At 40.9% G+C, this 22,115-nt stretch overlaps 1 protein-coding gene across 10 annotated transcripts in view; it reads right to left on the minus strand.

The window, feature by feature from the left end:
* mrrf (mitochondrial ribosome recycling factor) overlaps window positions 1-22,115 on the minus strand; it is a 32,701-nt gene continuing 10,586 nt past the window's right edge. For 9 of the 10 annotated variants that reach the window (XM_061747416.1, XM_061747418.1, XM_061747419.1 and 6 more), the window contains 4 exons: window positions 21,290-21,408; window positions 14,047-14,138; window positions 9,874-10,033; window positions 8,117-9,796 (listed from right to left, as the gene is read on the minus strand). In XM_061747416.1, coding sequence (XP_061603400.1) covers window positions 9,719-9,796; window positions 9,874-10,033; window positions 14,047-14,138; window positions 21,290-21,408 — 449 coding nt within the window. In that variant the 3' untranslated portion in view covers window positions 8,117-9,718. Of the gene's footprint in view, window positions 1,758-8,116; window positions 9,797-9,873; window positions 10,034-14,046; window positions 14,139-21,289; window positions 21,409-22,115 lie in introns of those variants that run through there. The other variant, XM_061747415.1, reaches the window with a different exon arrangement.

The raw sequence follows: 22,115 nt of genomic DNA on the forward strand, positions 1-22,115 counted from the left end.
CTCTTCCCCCATTTCCTCTTTCGACCTAAACCTTGCAGAGCAAAGTGGTTGGTTTCATCTGGTAATTAATATTCGTGGGGGGAAGGAGGGGAAGCATGAGGAAGCAATTATCCTATGATGATGTAGAGATGTAAATGCACACGGAGTACACACCAAAAGGCATGCACACACTTCAACAGTAAGTATACATAATAAAAGAGCGTGATGGACACTTCCTCCCTTGCACGATCGTGTTTCCTTCATACATTTAACACCACTTGACTGAGCGAGGTGAACGAGCTGCTGGGACTTTTGCATGCTTTGTATTCAAAAGAAGGGAACGACATATTTGTTTCCTCTCAACTATTAGAATCAAGATCGGAAAATCAAGTGTGCTACTTAAAGGCACGCAAGAAAATGACGCATCGTGTCAATAAAAGCAATGACGTTAGTTTGTGTCAGACTAGGTTGATAATCCGGGGTTAAAGTTCACACCATGAGGACTTTTTCACTAAAATTCACCGGTTAATTGCAATAGTGAATGGGAACGTAATAGAGTCAGGTCGTTTAGCCAAAACCTCGTCATCATGTTGGGCCACCACCAGGGAGGACTTATTAGGCAAACACAGGCAATAGTTTGGAGCCCACCCCAACCCAAAAACATCTCATAAAAACTGATTGAGAAAGTTTACTTCGATTTAAAGCAATTATTGTTTTAGTCTTAGTTCACATTTAAAATGCGTAATATATCATGCTCGTTCCAAATGCTCCACCCTCCCTTCTCATGCAATGGACTATTACAGCTTCTGGACTGGATTCAGGGAGAGGGTAGCAAAACAAAGTTACAAACGTCTTGGCGCATTGAGGGAAAAATGAAGCAGTTATTCCAGTAGAGCAGACAAGAGGAGACAGCGAGACGAAGACAAACCATTTTTATCTAAAAAAAATAAATAAATAAATAAATAAATAAAAAGTTTCAAAAACCCCAACCAAAAGGTTCAACCTTTTTCAAAGTGTGAGTAACCGACAACAAAAGCCAGACGCTCTTGCCGGTTGCAGTAGCACTGCTGTCAGTGTCAGCCAAGCAGGATTCAGTAGAGATGAAGCTGAGCGTGATACGAGTGAGGCTTTTATCGAGAAGATGTGAGTATTAAAGCAGTCGAAATGGTAAACTATAAATGTAGTTCGGCTTGGTCTTGTCTCGGACCCGTTCTCAACTCCCAGAAGTCTCTGTCTTGGTGAGTTGTGGTCACGGGCAACGTGTGGTCTTTAGCACAAAACCTATGAAATGTTCTTTATGATTATGAAGTGCGGTATACGCATTGAGATGATTCACTTGTTCGGTAATAACCCTCAAGAAGGATTTTAAGTACTTAATCTAGTTCAGGAAGTGTGAGAATTTTATCAAATTCACACTGTTTAGTGGACATTAATAATTCAAATCTTTGCAGTACACGGATGTGAAGGGCAGGGGCGTATTGTCATTTGGGGGCCTAAGGCGAACTCCAATTATTTTGCAAACCCCATCCCCCCCCCCGAGGTCCTGTAACGTGTGTGTCCCAATACTAGCTGCAGTCATAGAAATGTAAAAGGTGTAAGGTTCACACCGGGGTGGCGATGTGTCAATTGGAAGCAAAAGAGAAAGGCACACTTGCTTGCTTGTCTTCTCCAGTGTGCATCCACGCATGCAGACTGTGACCTGGCGGTGCCTGGTAATTGGGATCAGATGAGTGGCAGCAAACGCTTGGCGACCTGGCTTCTCCGGGACCCGCGCTAACCTGGAAGCATTTATTTTATGGAAAAAGATGTTTAGTTAAAATGCGGCCCAGCCCCTCTAATGACTCTGCTCTCTTGGCCGTGTGATGGATACGACACACACACGCACAAGCACACACAATCATGCCTCCATCACAAGCCCTAGTGATGGATATGACTGGTGAAAGCTCTGAACGCCGCTTCCTGAGTTCTCCGCTTCCTTCCTCGCAGGTCCCGCTCAGTCAAGCTGAGCCGGGCTTCACTCTTGACTCGAGCTGGATTGGATTGCAGATTAACAGGCTTCCTGTCCAATGGCTTTGTCGGTGTTCATCTGCTTTATTTATGAGCGAGAGCTGATGGTATAGAGCGCAGGTGTCCAACTCCAGGCCCGGGGGCCACATCCGGCCCGCCTCATCATTTTATGTGGCCCGCAAAAGCAAATCATTTGCGTCAGCCTCCATTACTCTTGCTAAAGTCTGTATCACAATTTTAAATTGACATACGTAATTACTTGACGACTCTGCATCATTTGCACAAGCATCACCATTACCGCACTACTGGTCCCCTTACATTGCTCAGTGACTCTGTACTTATGTCCAAAATGTGTGTTTTGTTTAGTGGCCTGTCTGCTGTAGTACTAGAGTGACTCCAACTACTGGAGACAAATTCACTGTATACTGTAAGCACTTTTCTGTTACCAAACCCTTTTTTCAGAGTATCTTGAACAAGAGTTTAACAAACTATTGTCCTGGACTCTCAACCTCAAAACTAGTTAACTGTCATTTCTTTGTGTATATGTAATACAATGATGAGGAACATTTACAAACTTTGTAGATGGCTTCACAGTCATAACAGACCTCTGAGGGAAACCATACAAGTAATGTGGGCCACAACAAAAATGAGTTACAGCCCTGGTACAGAGAATGAACTGCAACAGGTTTGAGTTGGTGCAGGGGGCTTGACTGAAGGACATTATACATTGTGGAAAGGATCCATTGTATGGATCTGATTTTAAAAAATGTGAATTATTACGTACTGGCGGAGTGAGGGGGTTTCTGTTAAATAGGACAATCACATTTTAGAAAGCAACTGAAACAAGTGCTTTGTAGACATGTCATCTTGCAGGATGGACAGAAGATTGCAATTTAAATGCATGGTCGTCACCCTCCACAAATAATTCAGTGGAGCATTGTCCAGTTGTTTATAACATATTTGGTTGACGTCCACATTTTCTGCTCATAACAAATAATAGAAATAATCTGCTTTAGGGTTAACTTGTGAGCATGAATCACGTTAATTGTACGCCGAATCCCCACATATTTCCGATCCTTTTCATTCATTCACAATCTACAGCACACGTGGGACCCTAGTGAAGAGAAGCGGTACGGAAAATGGATGGATGGGTGATAGTAAAGTGTTTTGGGATCATAGTTTGTGGTATATTTACGGTTCAAAGTTTTAACAGACAACAAACTATACTAGGGGTGGCTAACTTGTCATTGCAGGCAACATCATAGTTAGGGTTGCCCTCGGGGGGCTGGTTATAATGGTGAAACCACATACATGTATAATCGCTAGGGGTGTATCGGTAATTCAATAGTCACAGTTCAGTACGTACCTTGGATTTAAGGTCACGGTTCGGTTTAGATTCAGGACAGTAAGGGAACAAAATACAAAACACATTTTTCCTGTTTTATGTAATCATGTACAGATTTAATGACATTTAAAAAGAAATTCAACAACTTAATTTTTCTTTTCTTTTTAGGAAAGTTCAACATCAATAGTTTGTCTTCTTTTTACAGAAATGAGGCAATTGCAACAGTTTGACCAATGTGAATTATTATACTATTGAAACTAATAGCACTAACGGCAATTGTTATTGCTTCGGCTCTATCCGAATAGCCAGAGAGAGGCTGATTTCAGTTCCGCTGGAAGTCGCATTTGTACCACACCAATTTTTGTGGCGCACTGACATTTACATTGTGATGCCATTTCAAATAATTTAAGAAATTTGGCATTCTGCCAGAAGCATGTCGCTAGCCATGACGTCTGCTAGCCAGAAGCTAAGCTGCACTTTTGCCGCGTTTGTTCACTGACTGTGTAGCTAGAGTGCGAGACACTTTCACTTCCTGTCCCTTAATATATTGTGTGTCAATCCTGATAAGTGCCCCTGCAATTTTTTTTAAATGTATTAGTATTAGTTTGGCGGCACGGTGGCCGACTGGTTAGAGCGTCAGCCTCACAGTTCTGAGGACCCGGGTTCAATCCCCGGCCCCGCCTGTGTGGAGTTTGCATGTTCTCCCCGTGCCTGCGTGGGTTTTCTCCGGGCACTCCGGTTTCCTCCCACATCCCAAAAACATGCATGAATTGGAGACTCTAAATTGCCCGTAGGCATGACTGTGAGTGCGAATGGTTGTTTGTTCCTATGTGCCCTGCAATTGGCTGGCAACCAGTTCAGGGTGTACCCCGCCTCCTGCCCGATGATAGCTGAGATAGGCTCCAGCACACCCGCGACCCTAGTGAGGAGAAGCGGCTCAGAAAATGGATGGATGGATGGATAGTATTAGTTTTTTTTTTTGTTTTTTTTTAATAAAACACATTTAATGATGACTAACTAGTTTGGAAACAAGGAAAAATTGTGGAAAGCTTTCATTGGCCAAATAAAATGACATGGAGGGACGGATCTGGATCTATTTGACACCTGTGTAATATACAGCAATAAAGTTGATCATTGCATCATGTATTTTTCATAAATTGTGCGTGCCTCTGGGGGGGGGGGGGGCTTTATAACGAACTGAAATGCATCCTGATACGGAAAAGGTTCCCCACCTGGTTTAGGACATCAGACATAAGAAAATAAAATGGCAATTTGGTCTATTGTCATCAGTGTCCACTGTGCACCTCTCATCTTCTACTCTGTTGGAAGCCCTTGATTACACAAGTCTCCTGCGGGGTGGGGGTGTGTGTGCGCTGGGGGGTCTTTTTAGCCCCTCGGAGATAGCGACATGGAGGGCACCACTCGCCAGTCACTTCAGATCAGGCCGCGGGGAGGAAATGGCAACGGACGTAAAGCTAAATATGTAATTCCCCCCATGCCGCTAATCATTTGAGATTGGGCCACTTTAGACTGAGGAAGGCTTTGTTCACGTCGGAGAGGCGGGAGGTGTGTGGAAGCATGTCGGTTGAGGGGGAGGCCTCCCAAAAAGGGGGCCCGTGTGATCCCCACTAAACGTCAAGGAGGGGGTTACTGAGTGGACGCACGTTCCCTTCTGTCCAAATGACTCGCAGACCAGACAGACAGCAACAATTCTGAGAATAACTGACGTGCCGAGTGCGGCGGAAGGAAACACTCTCGCCGCCCGCTATTAGTTTACGTGATTATTAGGATATCCAACTTCCTACTTAAAAGGAATCTCAGTTAGCCGCAAAAAGTAAGAGCATCCACCTGTGGGGGGGGGTAGGAGGTGGGGGCGTGGCCTATATGTGGGTTTGCCTAACTGCACAAGGCCTCGCACTACCCAAGCTCAGCCAATTACATCTATAAATATTAATAGGGCTATCCGAGCTGACTGAAAAGGTCAGAGATGCTCTTATGCACATCAGATCCTTTTCAGTTTAATTTGCATAAGCAGCCATTTACGCACAAAGCGTGTCCCGTTGGAGAGCTTTATTTCCTATTCATGTGTTGATTGGAGACTCAGTGACATCTTCTGGGCGGCTTCACACACTCTTTTGCACTCCAGAGGTGATGAGGGGAGAGAAAAGACTCGGTGCGTATGTTTATGAGCGTGTCTGTGTGTGTGGCTTGTTGCACACTGGCATCATGATATTCTCAAACAATACAGAAATCAGCATACAGAAGGACGCAGGAGAGGATGACGGGAAGTTGTTGGTACAACAACACGAGTGCAAATTGTCCTTTAATATGTCCGTACTTACATTTTAACCTGATACCCTATACAGTATCTGCACAACATAGCGACACGATTGCTACATTAGGTACACGTAGAAAAGGAAAATGTTCAGTATTCTGGTTGTCATACTGAGAGCTTTTTCTAATTTTGATTTACTCATGTAGCTAAACATCTATTCATCCACTTCCTATAGTGCTAGTCCTGAATAGGGAAGCATTACGGGAGCATACCTGGAGAATTCATTTTACATGAATTTCTTTGGCAATTTTTAGTGACACAGTTGACACTTATTACCAAAAGGAGCACCCTCAAGAAGGGGTGTTAACGGAAGAACAGCAACATGATACGAAAAGTAAGCAGACTCACATTCTCGTCAAACATAAGGTAGTGTTTTGTTTTATTTTACAGCGGTTCACTTATTTTTACACTGGTGTGACAAGCAAAAATGTAAAAAAAGAAAATTTTTTTTTTTTTTTTTTAAACTCATAATTTGTCATTAAAGATATGATTGCATCTGGTATTGTCTTATTTTTGATAGTGTTTAACTTTTTTTGTTCACTTGAATAATAGGTGTTAAAATGTTACATTAAGCAACTGTAAAGGGAGAATAGAAAGTATACATTTTGTTAGCATGACGACCAGGGATATAGCGAGGGGATTTGACTGACAAGCAAGTGTCCTCTGCAGAGCCGAGTGAGGGGGGAAAAGCAAGAGCCCGTTAAGACAAAAAAAGAATTTTCATTCGTGGAGGCAGCACTCATACACTACTCCGTGTCTATGTGGCACATGGACACCAAACACAATTATCCCCACCACAATGACAACTTGACCAAGCAATTTAGTATGTGCCGCTTGTCAGAAGCTAACACTAATCTGTACATAAAAAAAAAACTCAATGCAGATGTTTACATTACCTATCCTGATGTGACAGCAGGGGGCATTGCTTGATAGGGGCTCTGAATCTTCACCCAGCCTAGCTTGTCACGTCGTGGGCGGAGAAACTCAGCGTGGGAGCGGTTATTATGTAAAGATGATTAATTGTGATGTCACAATTTGGCAAAATTCAGAAGGGCTGAAGCACAGACATTTTCTGAAATAGGCAATGATAAAATATTTACTTGACTGTTTAATTTCACATTTGATGGGTGGGCAGGCACTTGAGAAAGCCAACTATTCATATACAAGCAATGACAAAGTCAATTTCCTATAATATGTCCCTTGTTGCATATAGGGTTAATAAAGGTTAAAGTATGAGGGCAACAGTTGACCCACTTTCCATTATTTCCTATGGAATCTACACTGATTATTATTAATTATTAATAATTATTATTATTTTTTTTTTTTTCTAAAGGCAGACTTCGACTGTACGTATCTGGTAGCGGCTTGTCAGATCGTGCAGGTGTACCTATTGCAGTGGCCAGTTGTGTATACTGTGATTTTCTAACTTTCTGTCCATGGTGTGCACGTCACATTTATCACAGCACACGTGTGGTTATCTTTCCTTCTGTGCACCAAAAGCAAATAAAAGGCCCTGCTATCAAATCCCCAAAAAGTTTACTGAACTAATTTAGATTTGTATATTTTTCTGCGGAGGGGCCAAAGGACACGCCACAACTTAAAGATGGAAGGCATGCACACACACGCGAACCAGGAAGGCGTTTTTTTTTTTTGCAGTAAACATTTGTACCCCCACCCCCCCACTACCAAAAAAGAACCCGTCTTCCACTTGATAAATGTCAAGCGAAATGAAGCTATCAGCTGAAAGCAATTTCCTCGCGCTTGGCCTGCGTTTGTTGCGCCAGAGACTTGTGGAGATTTTCAGCCCTCCATCGATCATGAAGCCTCTGTTGCAGGCCAAGGTACACAATGCCCCCAAAATTGCTGACATCTGGACACGGAATGGCCCGGAGAACGCTGCCATTTCCACGCGAGGCCGCCCGCGTCCCCTGCACAGACGCTCCTTTGCTAAACTCTTGTTTATCTAACAACTCTGCTCTGTTTTGCCCATTAAAGGCAAACCATACTGAAGGACGCAGGCCTACTTCATTTTAACACCCTATCTTTAACAAAAGGAAAGCTTGATAGCACGAAATCAATCATGTGTTTGTGAGACCGCTGGACTGCACTCAAAACAAATAAAATAAAAATAAAGACAAAACCACAGGAAGTGGAAAGCAGGAGTCCATGCTCTAATGGTTTTGCTCCCATTCAGACAATCTGACTACTATAGCAGTTCCATACTATTTTTTAAGTGCAGCTATTTCAAAACAAAGACAACATTAATAGCCCCCCCCAAACACCCACCCACCCTAATGGACCATTGTGGTGCCGACAGTCAGGTCCACGCACACAGGAAAAGTCCATTATCACTCAAACTAATGGAGGAGAAGGAAGAGGTGGGGGTTTGACTTCAAACTGAAAGTGGAGAAAAAGAAAATAAAAGCGATCACGCACACACAAACAAGCACTACAAAGCGGTTTGGCTTTAATAGAGTCCATCAATAATCATTTGAAGGAGAGAAGACGTGCGGTCAATAGTCGACATGCATACACATTTTCAATCTTGAATGTGAAGCAAATGTTTAGCACCGTGTTGAAGATGTCTGTTTTTGCCACCAGGAGATTATAAAAAAAAAACAACAGCCAGTTGACATCCAGACGGGTGCGCTTGTTTTATATAAACAGACAGCCCTTGTGGCAAGAGGGTTGATGATGAGGAAGCCCACAAATCCGATTAAAAAGCCATTCGTTCCCAGTAACATATTTATTTGAAGACGGCAAGAGTAGAGAGGCAGGAGGGAGGATTTTCCTTCGCATCTTTGGAAGTGATGTGGCCAAATTAAAAATTGTCAATTATTATTTTAATAATCAATTAATGTGTTATCTTTTTGATTAGTCGATGAATCGGATTAAAACAACTTTTAACTTTAACAATTTAACAGTGCAGAAAATGCACAAACAAATTGATTATGATTAAGATAGTGGTTTGGTCCGTAATGAGTCAGAAAATGGGCATAAATGTTGATCATTCTTTTCCAATGTAAAAGCAGATGTTTGCAAACGTTTTATTTTGATTCAACAGAAAGATAATCCTTCTGCTTTCATGGAGGGCTACAGAAATCTGAGATCATTTAATGTTTAGAGGCTCTAAGTCAGAGGATTTGGACAATTTTTACGCACTGTCTCTAAACGATTACTAGATTATCACAATAGTCAATTAATTTGAAAATCAAATTGTTGCACTTTATATGGGTTTACAGTCATAACAACCCTCCATGGGAAAGCATAAGTACGATACGATATGGCCCGCAACAAAAATAAGTTTGACACCGCTCACCTAGGAAATCACGTCATCCGTATTGGTGTGTAGTGGTAAGGAAAACACCGAATACAGCAGCTTGTTTACTGTTCAGATCACGCGATGAAGTGTGATTGTTGAGTGACCACTGGCAACAGCTAGCCAGTGGCAGATACACACACACAGCACAGAAAGTGATGAGAAATGTCCATTTTCACGATTAGTACATGTAGTCAAATCACTAGCAAAGTCCAGCTTTCAAATATTACCGTTATAGTTTTTATGAATTAATACTTCATAGTAGCAATACATTGTGCAGCTTGAGTAAAAGATGTTTGTTTTTTCGAAAGCGGACCTTTCATTATTTGTGCGTACGTACGCATTGTCTGAGGAGATTCTAAATATGTTCACAGAATAAGAACAAATTGATGAATAAGATTTAATTAACATTTTCAGTGTTCACACAGAAACGATAACTGTGTCATTTGAGACCCATTTTCAAATGTTTGAATTTTCAGACTTCAACACAACAGCCATCCATCCTATTATCATGTAAAGAGAAGTCCAGAAGAACAGCCCAGTTTTTCTCTTTTCTCGGATTGTGTGAACACCCGCTTACATATGAAACCGGCACCAAAGTCCAAAACCTATTCCCACCGTGTTGCTGTTGCTGTAGAATATCAACACAATGCGTATTAAACATGTCCGCCTGTGGGTGTGGCTGTGACAGAATGATGACGTATTGAATAGCTGCATGTGTGTCTCCTCACATTCAACTGAGCAGCTCTTTGGTCTTGGCTGCGAGCTGTTTCTCAATGTCTGCTGCGATGTTGTCGGCCATCTGCTGAATCTGCGAAGGCAAAGACGCGACAGTGACAGAGTCACGCTGGTGACGAGAAGACCTCTTTGGTGCTTTCGCTCTTGTACCTGTTTCTCTACGAGTCGGATGGTGTCCTCAGAGTGTCCCTCCTTTGCCCTTTTCACTTGCGCTACGGCATTTGAGCGCACTCTCCTCAGAGAGTCTTTGGCCTTGTTGCTGAACTGCTTGGCGGTCTTGGCGAGGTTCTCTCTGTGCTCACGTGTCACCCTACGAGGGAGTCAACCCAAAAAAAAATGGAAGCAAAACAAACAACAAAGTTAAATCCCTGGCACAAAAGTGAGGAGTGCACATTTAAAAGCCACAGTCCAATTTCTGGTCAGAGTTTGCTGACATGTGTGATGATGATATTCAACAGGCTTTTCCCAAGCATACAGAGATTTCAGACTAATCTTTTCCCTGAGTGGCAGTGAGTAACTCCGAGAGTGAAGACCTCCGCCAAGGCTTAGACCATTTCCCCCTGTGAAATCAATTAACAGCTATGATCGAGGATATCAATAACTAAAATGAGGTTAACACAACTTATTACAATCCAGCCAGCCATCCATTTTTTGGGGCAAGCCACACAGTTACTAATTCGCCTCACAGTTCTGAAGTTGAGGGTTCGACTCTGAGCTTCCTGTTTGGCGTTTGCATGTTCTGCCTGTGCTTGTGTGGGCTTTCTCTGGCTACTCCCACATCCCAAAAACATGCATGTTAGGTTCATTGAAGACAAACCTTTCCTTAGGTGTGGATGTGAGTGCAAATGCTTGTTTGTCTATATGTGCCCTGCGATTAGCTGGTGACCAGTCCAGGGTGTACCCCACCTCTCATCTTAAGTCAGCTGGGATAGGCCGAGCTCACCTGCAAAATGGATGGATGGAAGGTTTTGGACAGAGATATACTCTTATTTGCAATGCACAAACCAAAAGATGTGTTTTTCTTCATTGTAACTTTTAGACTCTATGAAAATTAAATCAGTATATCCGACAACAACTACAGTCCTTGGCTTACGACCGAGTTTTGTTCTTATGGTGGTGAAGTTAGCTGAATTTGTGCACAAATTAGAACTAGAGACGCCGCAACAGGGCAGGCAAATCTGGCAATTGCGTCGGGCCCCAAGAGACGGCTGGCCTTTGCCAATATCAATGACAAAACAATGGCACTGCTTTCGACACCGCAACAATAACGTGTCGGAAATCCCCCGCACAGGGCCCCTTGCTAGATGTTGCTGGCTGGTGGCTAGATAGCTGATATTGGTCCATATCAAGGACAACTGAAAACCCTGTAGACATTGCAATGACACGTCAAGATTTGGGAATTTTCCTAATGGGGTACTAACCCTTTTGTTGTTTTAAGAGGCTCTATGGTCCTTCTTGCCTGGCTCCCCACGGGGGGTTTCTGGAAACGCCACTGGTCTAAACACACCGTAGCCTATCGCTAACCTATACCACTAGAGTAGTAAAGTCAAAATTACAGTAAACATTTGTATAAAAATAGGCCATAAATATCAAACAATCCAATGAAAACAGTAAGTAAACCTAATTGCCCCAATGTGGCTGGAGGAACAAAAATACAATGATCCACAGTAACCTCAGTGGAGGTCTACGCTCTGATTGAGCTGTATTTAAGTTGTGTTTGTGTCAGTTAAAGCGTCCTTGTTTAGAGATGACCAACTCGCCTTTCATTATATCTTTAGAACAAGTGCAGAACAACATGCTAATATCAGGTTGTTATTGTGTAAAGTTTGTAGCGGCTACTTAAAAATCACTCCCCAAGGTTTCACTCCAGAGCTGAAACATCCATCAAAGCGACAACTTTTGTAATCACCTCGCTTGTTTTAATCACTCACAAAATTTGACTTGCCGTGTCATTCTGCTTCTTTGTCCTTAATTGCTGTTTTCTAGCCTCGTGGACTATTTGCAAACAATCCACGAGTAGCATCTATTTACTGCAAACAATACGCTCTAATTGCTGATTCCACTGCGAATCAACGGGCGCCTTCTTCTTCTCTTTGCAAATGCAAATGGAGTCTCGGGAGCATGCCGAGGCTGATTGGAGGGGGTGGGTGGGTGCGTTTTGGGAGAGCGGTCCGACGCGTGTGTCCCGACTCCATCAGACTAACACCTGCTGCTGCTGCATCCGCCAGAAAACACGCATGCACATAAACACACGGGCCTCTCTTACATACTAAATGCAAATGTGCACAATACAGGGAGTGAAGGACTGAATGGAAACCCTCAAATTAATGGCTAGACACACATGACAAAACTACATTTGGGATGACAACTTTTCGCCGGTAATATTGTGACATTTACTCTCAAAATATTAAGACTTTGTTTCTGTACATTTACTATTTTTTAAAGTAATAATGACTCTCTTTAGCAAAATTTGTTTTCATAACATTACACCATACATCTCATATGTCACCTTCACTTTTCAATATTGTGTCTGTATCCATAAATGAATCAGTTTTTAGTAGGAATACTAAGGCTTTGATCTTGCTAAATTACTTTCAAAGTTAGCTGGGATAGGCTCCAGCATACCCGCAACCCTAGTGAGGATAAGCGGTGGATGCTTCTAATATTAATCGATGTCATTAATATTCTTTCAGCACTATAGAAAAAAAAAAAGAAGATTGAAAATACAATTCACCAATAAACTGAATGTCGTTGTTGTAATTACTGGTAGCCCTGCATGTTTTTCTTTACAATGAGTCGGCTGGTCTCCTCTTGTGCACGTCATAGCCAGGCTCCCAAAAATTTATGTATTTCTCTGTTTTCCCTGTTTCTATTTCAATTGTGCTTTTACTGTATTTGAGGACTAGACTTGCATATTTTGCAAATGACCGTGATACCGGTGTCATTTTTTTGTAAAGTATGCAGTACAGCAACAAGTGTGACCACATACTATCGTAAAGCAACAGGTGTCGTGAATAAAGTTACCATTATTCACACAGTTGTTGCCCACACATTATTGGACATAAGATACAGAATTGGCGACGAAGATGGAGTTTCACTTTGTGCTGCTGCACTCGTTCCTCGCCGCCAGTCCCGTGGTTTCGCTAGTACCGGTATGAATATTTTAAAACTAGCAGCTATCGCAATAGCCAAAGCTTGCAGGGTTAACCACTATACTCATTCACAACCAGCTGCTTTTTTGTACTGTCAAGAGTCCCACAGATGTATGAAGAAGACTGTCGCCTTGTTGGCCGGACATTACCACAGAGTGTTATAGTCTGGTGACAACAGCAGACAGATGAGTCACATGTCCTTTGTAAATTGGCCAATTGTTAGAAGAGATGCCAAAAAACATATGATTAGCGATTAATCAACTTCAAGCACGAAACAGCAATGCGGAATAGCAAAGTTGACTAGCCGACTACTCGGTTCAACCCCGACGCATAATGACTTATTGTCTAACGTGTATTCATTTTTTCAAGTATAAGCGGTTAAAGAAATTGTATATATATATATATATATATATATATATATATATATATATATATAAAATATGTTGTTTTTTTTAAATAAAATTACATATTTTTATCTCGTGTAATATTTTGACCTTACTCTTGCAATATTGACTTAAATGTACAATAATCCTTAAAATTACAAATGTATTGATATTTTTCTTTTGATTTTGGAATCAGACTGGGACCCATTGAAAGTGTTTCCCCTGACCCTCTTTGTGTTGGACCAGGAGTTAACTGGCTGTTAGCATGAGAGAGATTCCTGCCTTTTATGTTTTTTTTTCTCCTGAGATCCCTTTCTTTTATGTTTAATAATGACCATTCATTGCCATCTATTCCCTCGCTCTTGTCAGAGCTCATACTGCAGGTGCAGAGGTAGCAGCTTGCCACAATGTGCATGTATTTTTTACTCATTTGAAGCAAAGGTTAGCTTCAAAACTATAACCAAGACATACATAATTCTCTCATACAGAGACATGTCAGAAGATATAAAAAAATTAAAATAAATAAAAACTCCACATAGTCAATAAATGGTTAAAATAAAACATGTTTACATATTCTTGCCTGCAGCCTGGTACACAAGGTATCGTCATCTCCTTATTGGAGGTGACAAAACAGATTATATCACTACACTTAGCATTGATATTCTAGGAAAAGAATAACAGTCAATGTTTTCGTACAACATAGATGTGTTTGATGCCTGAAGGAGGATCAGATGGATGACAAAAAAAAACATAGTTCATGCATGTGTGTGCGTGTGTAAGAGACTCACTTAGGAACAGGCACCTTGATGATTGTCCCATCCACGTCAGGGTTGAGGTTCATGCTACTCTCTCTCAGGGCACGGGCAGCTGCCGACGTAGCCTGAGGCCACGCACACAACAAACACACACAAACATACACAAGAACACACAAGAAGGGTGGGGTGAATGAAAAATCAAAGCTACAACTGCAGGTAGTGGTCTTTCTCCAGCTGGCAATCATTAAGGTGTTCTGGATGCTTTGTGTGTTTGGGTGAGGAACTTGTGTGTGTGCGTTTGTGTGTGTGTATGCGTGTGCTTGTGTGGCTGCCCGTACACTGTGGAAGTGCCTTGGGCCACTGTCAGCGCCAAGTCCTGTGGGATGGGACTGAGAGGTTGCAGGGCAGGGCGCTGACCCCCGGTGACCCTACAAGAGTATGCTTGTGACACACAAATGCACACACACAGACAAATGAGTGTTAGGACCACACTTTAAAAATAAATACATTTAAATATAAAAGTAAAATTCGGGGCGGCACGGTGGCCGACTGGTTAGAGCGTCAGCCTCACAGTTCTGAGGTGCGGGGTTCAATCCCCGTCCCCGCCTGTGTGGAGTTTGCATGTTCTCCCCGTGCCTGCGTGGGTTTTCTCCGGGCACTCCGGTTTCCTCCCACATCCCAAAAACATGCATTAATTGGAGACGCTAAATTGCCCGTAGGCATGACTGTGAGTGCGAATGGTTATTTGTTTGTATGTGCCCTGCAATTGGCTGGCAACCAGTTCAGGGTGTACCCCGCCTCCTGCCCGATGACAGCTGGGATAGGCTCCAGCACGCCCGCGACCCGCGTGAGGAGAAGCGGCTCAGAAAATGGATGGATGGATGGAAGTAAAATTCGGAGAAAAAAAACAAGTCATCCTAAAAAGTCCTTTTGCTATAACAATAATGTTGTAAATATACGAGAATGAATCAATTCCATTAAACTGCTCACATAGATGATGGTCGAGCAAACAACGACTAAAGCGCATCTTGAAAACATCTAGGATTGAAATATTCTTGTAAATTTACAACATCTCTCTAGTGTGATGACGATGTTCTCATGGATTTGTCAATATAGCCATATTTTTTGTTGTATCTTCAGAATTATTTTTTGTAATACCACCACTTCATTCTTAAAAAACAAAAACAAAAAAATGACATTATTTTAGATAATTTAGGACTGTCATTTACAGTAAAAAAAAAATATATTTTAACATGACTCCTTTAAAATTTCTACAATATTATTTCTTTCCACAAATCTAAAACTTTATCCTAAATAATAACTTTATTCTCATAAATTTTTACTCTTATTACTTTTAAATAATATTTATAGTAATAAAATATATTTTTCCATAATATTACGTTGATTTTGACACATTGCTATTTCATACTCACTTAAAAAAACATACTGTACATTTATTCTCATAAAATTGTGACTTTAATGTATTCTTATAAAATTATGAATATTTTCTCGGAATTTTTTTTTCTAATTTAAACAACAGCAATAACTCAAAACAACTTAATTCTCATAAAATATATTTTTGGGGAATATTACGACTCTTTCCATTAATTGAGACTTCACTCTCATAAAATTAAGACTAACATTCTTTATTCTCATAAATTGCAACAATTCTTATCAATTCTTAAAAAAATATTACCTTTGCTTGTAAATGTACAACCTTTGAATAATAATACAACTTCACGCTCAAAATATTTCTGGGATAAAGTCATGACTTTATTCTGCTAAATTACAACTTTATTCTCATAAAAATATGATTGTTTTGGGGAAATGTTACAACTTCATTCTTGTAAAATATTCACAATAAATAAAATAAATAACATGAATATTCTTGTACAATTTGGAATTTATTTTCATAAAATTAGGAACTTTTTATCCGAAATATATTATATATATGTATATATTTTGTTAATAATACTTTTAAAACTTCATTTTCATAAAAAAAATTTCTTTGTATATTAACACTTTTTTTTGTAAATCTATGAATTCTTCTAATTATAATACAAGTTCCCTCTCATAAAATATATTTCCTGATTTACAACTTAAAAGTTGCAATTTTTGAGAATATTCTAGTGAGGATAAGCGGTAAAGAAAATGGATGGATGGATGGATTCTCATTCGATTTTTTTTCTTTTACATTTTTGTAAAATTACAACTTTACTCTCATTAAATGTAGAAAATATTTTTACAAAAATCTGATTTTCCATCAGAAGTGTGACTTTAGTCTCATATGTATGACTTCATTCTTATATTTGTACGACTATTCTCATAGTATTTTTCACAAGGACACAATTAGCTTGCTAGGTCTTTGCACTCCAAATCACATGTCATGTGATCCATGCGTGGAATCCTTCTGTATGAAATCACCACAGGCTCTTGTTGCTCCTTCTTCCCTACCTGCTGCTTTTGCATCATTGCCAACAGCCATAAATGCACCTGAGTATGCAGTTACTTGCAGCTGAGCTGATCTAAACTTCAGAGAGGAATGGCTTCATTAATGTCAGTCTGATTGGACATCAGATAGCCTTAAAATCTGGCATCATCCTGCATGACATTAGAGGTAAGTAGTGCCAAAAAAAAAAAAAAAAAGCTGAACACAATCTTGACAATGATCATTTGGACACAAAAGGGCATTACTGAGAGATTGTTAACATCTTACCAGATGCTGCACTTTGCATACAGGAGAAAGAAAAATCACTTCAAGACAATTTCGCTCCATGACAATTCCCTACGCTGAGCATTCCAAAGAGTTTAAAAATGCATAAAAATGTGCATTTCCTTTTTTTTTTACCCTTCCTTTTCTCCTTTCGAGACAGCTCCTTCTGGTGTTTTCCACTGGGGGAAAGAAATGGCAGTGAGATTAAAGGAATTTATTTGCGCGTATTGAATTAATTCATTCGGCTCTTGTTTCTTTTCCTTTGCTAAAATTGCCCAGAGAGCGCAGACCTCTACTTGCTCTCTTGGAGTGGCGAGTGATAGATTCGGCTCATACCTATGTTAGAGTGTTCTCAGCATCATATTCATCACTGCTTCCGCGCTCATGACGACTATTTTTTGGGTGAAAAACCAAGCCGGAATCTTTCAGGCCAGGTTCTCGTTAACATGTAAGTGCGGATGAGGGGGGGAAATTACACTGAAGTTTCACATCAAACGCGAGCGGCACTAGTTCGAAGCCAAGAAGTGAGCGGAAAGGAATGCGTGCTGCTGTCTGCCTGCATGTACAAGCGCTTCAGTGATGCTCACCTACGCACAAATACAGGCCTGCTGCTTGTTAATGAATGACTGGAAAACAATTGAAGGGCATCTGGAAGGCCTGGTAATGGATAGTCATCATTATAAGCGTATTAGCTCTGGGCACGGCGGACTCACCTCTGTGTGCGACGTGCACACCAGAGTAATGCATGTGTTGTGTGTCTGCTTGGACTGTGCGTGTGGTCTGCGGTCAGAGTCACTGCTAAGAAACACTTACCAGAGTACCACTGGCCGCGGGCACTTGTGGCTAAAAATGCGGCCTGTGACTGAAGGACTCCACAAATTCAATTCCACCCCCGCTACCTGACATCAATATCCTCTTGGCTCCCAATGTCTGTTGGTGTTGGATGTGGTTCTTTATGCTGTAATGAAGTGATTCCCAATCACTGTACTGTGAGGGATCATCAGGTGTGGCACAGGAAATAAACCAATTTCATCGAACTGACACTCAATGGTCCAAAAAGTATGATTTATTTATCTTTCGATCTATGTCACAGATATATGGTGACAGCCAGAGCAATTAAATAATCTTCAATCCTAGATAGCGGATGGTACGATTAAAGAGGTTCTCAGCAGTTATCCGTGTTTTGTTTCTAAATACATGAGATACAGTATGTTTGAAGATAAGTGCTGAAAACATGTCAAGACCTATAACAATTATAGTGCTGAATTGTTGAGATAAGCATCTTTTTCACCATTTGAATTTTCCTGATTTTGTGGGCGGCGCTAAAACACAGCCCGTGACATCAAGGGGCTGGGGCGTGTACTTTCTAGCGCGAGTTCCCTCCTCCACTATTTAAGTACAAAGTGACGTCATTTTGCTTGGCTATGCTGCTCAGTTGTGAATTAACTGTGCTTAGCTTCCATAACAACGCCCATTTACCATCCAGGATGTAGTTAGCAAGCTAACGATGGCTACACCCCGAAAATGCGTCTTTCCTGGATGCCTCAATTTACACAACAGCTCGGTGACGTTTTTTTAAGCTCCCAAAAAATTGGGAAATAATAAAGCGATGGATTGACTTTTTAAAAGCACACGCAGATGGTGAGCTGAACATCAACACCACCAGCCGACTATGCAGTGCACATTTTACGGCAAATAGTTTTGTAAACTTTCACCAGAGACAACAAGGCTTCATGGGTAACTTGACACTAGTGAATGGGGCAATGCTGACTGTCTAACTACCTGGGCTTCCTCCTACCGTCCCCGCTGTAGTTAGGTGCTGTGACATTATGTCACCAACAACGAGGATAAGTTGAGTTGTGTGGTTATTTTTATGATTATAGTCCACAATAACCATTCAATTTTGAAGTTGAGCATCCTAACGTGATTTTACATCGTATAAGCTAGCACCCCCTCAATATGTTTTATTCCTTTTGGCGCATCCATTCGACACACCCACAGTGCCTGAGAGCTGAGAGGTGGCCCCTATTAGTATACGTTTTGAAACCTGATTTTATATACTTGGCGATTTTTGTTTTGTCATTTGAATTTGGTAGGCTTGTTAACATTACTCTTCTCTATGGTGTGTCAAATTTACATGCCATTTTTTGGGCCTGCTTAGTGCCACTAACCTGTATATCTACCTGATGCCAGTCATACAACAGAATAATAGCTTTATGTTCAACTAAACATATTAAGTTAATTAAAATGATATCATCATCATTTCAGTATTGTGACATTTTTGTTTGGTGGTGTGCTGTGAGATTTTTCTATTGTAAAAAAAAACAGAATGCGCCTTGGCCCTGGCTTAACAAAGGTTGGAAACACTGCAATAATGATGGCTTTACCTAAACTGTTCCCTCAAAATTGCGAGCTTAGAATTGCCCAAAAACGACTTGATAAGATGATTAAGTGGGGCCGATAGGTCACTAAATGCATTAAGAGGTGCATCTCAATACTTTTGTCCATATGGTGGACGTATGTTTGTGATTCTGCATTTAAGTACTGTAATTCAAGAGAGCATCATGATAATAAAAGATGTTTTTCTGGTTTAAAGCAAAAGCAAGGAAAGAAAAGCCTTTTTCCCCCTCTAGGGCTCCACCTACATTAGGAACTTATGCATAAGTCACTGCTGGCGAACAAAAATTGACAACGGCAAACATGAAGTCGAAACATATACAGAATAGGCTTAAAATAAAAGCTGTTTCTTTTTGCTGCATGGTACCCACTCAACACCACAGCGAAATGGCCTGATACTAGCGGCTAGGCTAGTAGTTATTAGCCACTAGTGGGCTCGTGGACCGGTGCCGCGTCCGTCCAATACTCCAAAGCCTCCCTCCATGCAAAGCACGCAGATTCACACAACAGAGACACTTAACGCAAAGTTAACAGCTTATTGCGTTCGCTAGCCTGCGAGCTAACGGGCTAAAAATCTAAGGAGCTTGCTCAGTGGGTGTCAAATACGTGAGCACCTTGCTTGGTGTTGTTGTCTGTAGGTCCCCACATATCAGAGAAGGGGAAAAGTTAACTGTTTATTTAACACAGGGGCAGATGTTATTCAGCCAGTAGCTGACTACAGACACTTGAGCACACAGCATACGAGCGAACGTATTTGATTGACAGGTGAAGGGCTCGTCTCCAGCGCCTTTAGTGGGCATGTCCAGACAGTCCTGGAGGTTGAGAGCAGGCCTTATTTTTCCTGATTTTATTATTATTATTTTAGATACATGATGATTTCGTTTATTCATTCAAATTTGGCAAGTCTTTTTTTCCTCTGTGGTGTGTCAAGTTTACAAGACATTTTATTGGTGTCTTTACAGGCACTTTAATCGTTGCATTTCATGACAAGTCGTAAATCGTCTCTGGAAAATGAAGAAGAAAAGGCAACACATGATTGTGTAATGTCTTAATTGTACTAAAAAAAAAAAAAAAAAGTGCTTTGACTTTCCAGACCACCAGTCTGGAAAAGTCTGGACACTATAAGCTTACTGGATGAACCAGAGCTGTGATTAGTACATTGTTGTACTGCTGAAGAAGGAGGGTATAAAAAAAAAAAAAAAAGGAAAATAATCCATTCCTTCCTAACTTGGGGGTAAAATGAGGTCATTTCCTTTTGGTGACAACGTACACACAGATGTATTTTACATATCAGCACACACACACAGTTCAAGTTCTTGGTGCTATCTTTCACTCCAGAACAAAGGGCTCCTCGAGTGATCCATCAATTAGCATATGAGACCAAGTTGGCATGAGACTCTAAGGTCAGGTTTCATTTATGTCTGCTCTAGCTCCACTTCAAGCCTCAGATTATTACCTCCGCCAAGTCCGAAAGAACCAAGACCAGAGGTACTGTGTTAATTGCAGTTTGTTTGTTAGGCAGCAGGATCACACAAAAACTACATAACTGATATCAAGTAAAGTTTTCAGGGTGCTAGCACATGTGCTATGGAAGGACTGTTAAAAAAATAAATAATAGAAATTAAATTGTATAAATATAACCTGATTTTTTTTTCTACTAGGTCTATTTATGAACCTTTTCAACTGACCCATAAACAGTATCACTGAGTTGAAACCTGAAACAACCTACACGCACACACGCCAAAAATGCATATAAACAACTATGCCAGGATTGGACAAAGACAACAATGAAACAAACAATAATAAATAAACAGATTACTCTGAGGACCATATTCAATGACAATTCTGATAGCCCCAGAATCAGTGGTATGGTTTTGTGATCCGACGTCGTACTTTGGGAAACAGGAAGTAGCTCGTCAATTTATGGATGGTCACACAAACAAGCGAATCCCCGATAGCGTTTTAGTTACCCTTGCCCCTGAATAAAATAAGTAAATGAATAAATAAATAAATAAACGGTGTAGACCCATCACTTACGTCCTCTTCTGTGAACCAGGAACTATCCTAGCTAGCTAGCTTTTGTGTGTAACACACACACACACACAGACATGCAAATAAAAAGAACATATGTTTGTTGTCGTGTTGGTTTGTGAGTGATGGTCTTACCTCAGGGTAGCTGCTCATATTGACCATTATGAGCTGAGGGGATTTCATGGAGACTTGGCCCAGCTGGTTGAGGGGGAACTTCCCATCTTGTGTTGATACCAGAATGTGGTCCAGAGCTCCTAAACAACAGGGTACACAATGGCTTTATTATAGACCAGCAATGTCAACAATATGACCTCTTTTACACAGCGATCCCACAAAAAAGCGAACACTTATCTCAAAGAGTCATTGCTCCAATATTGTTGTGTCCGGCAACAGCAGGAGCTTAAGGTTGCTTCCTTATTGGCTAGTGTTCCAGTGCACTTCACAATCACAGAGTCCATGGATTGACCGAACTTGGTGTTGACCACACACATACTGTATTTGCGATCGTAAATATTAACTAGCTTTAACATTTAGACTTGTCGGACCGATCATTTTCCAGACAAATCTGGGAAGAAAAAGGACTCTTAAAAAGATTAGAAAAGAAAAATTATCCTGAGCAATTATCCTGTGGTGTGTTTTGTGAAACACCATCGGATAATAACTCTAGATAATCTTTTAGAGACATTCAACAATTGGGTATTTGCTGAAATTTGTTAGAAAGGGGTACAAATGCTCAGATTCGACCTGCTTATCAGTACTGTATGTGTTGTGACTGACTCTTGACACGACATCAGAAGGTGGACTATTGGTTCCGTTTAAGTGACATTTAGACGAAACAGCAATGTAAAGAAGGTGAAAAAGATCCCAGCTTTTACAAGCTGTGTAAATGGGATTTATGTGATCAGTGGTATGGGTTTGTAATCTTGAAAAGCAAGTCCAGGAGACTGTAAATTTACGACAT

Source organism: Phyllopteryx taeniolatus, chromosome 15, assembly GCF_024500385.1.
Source record: "Phyllopteryx taeniolatus isolate TA_2022b chromosome 15, UOR_Ptae_1.2, whole genome shotgun sequence".
Taxonomy (NCBI): Eukaryota; Metazoa; Chordata; class Actinopteri; order Syngnathiformes; family Syngnathidae; genus Phyllopteryx; species Phyllopteryx taeniolatus.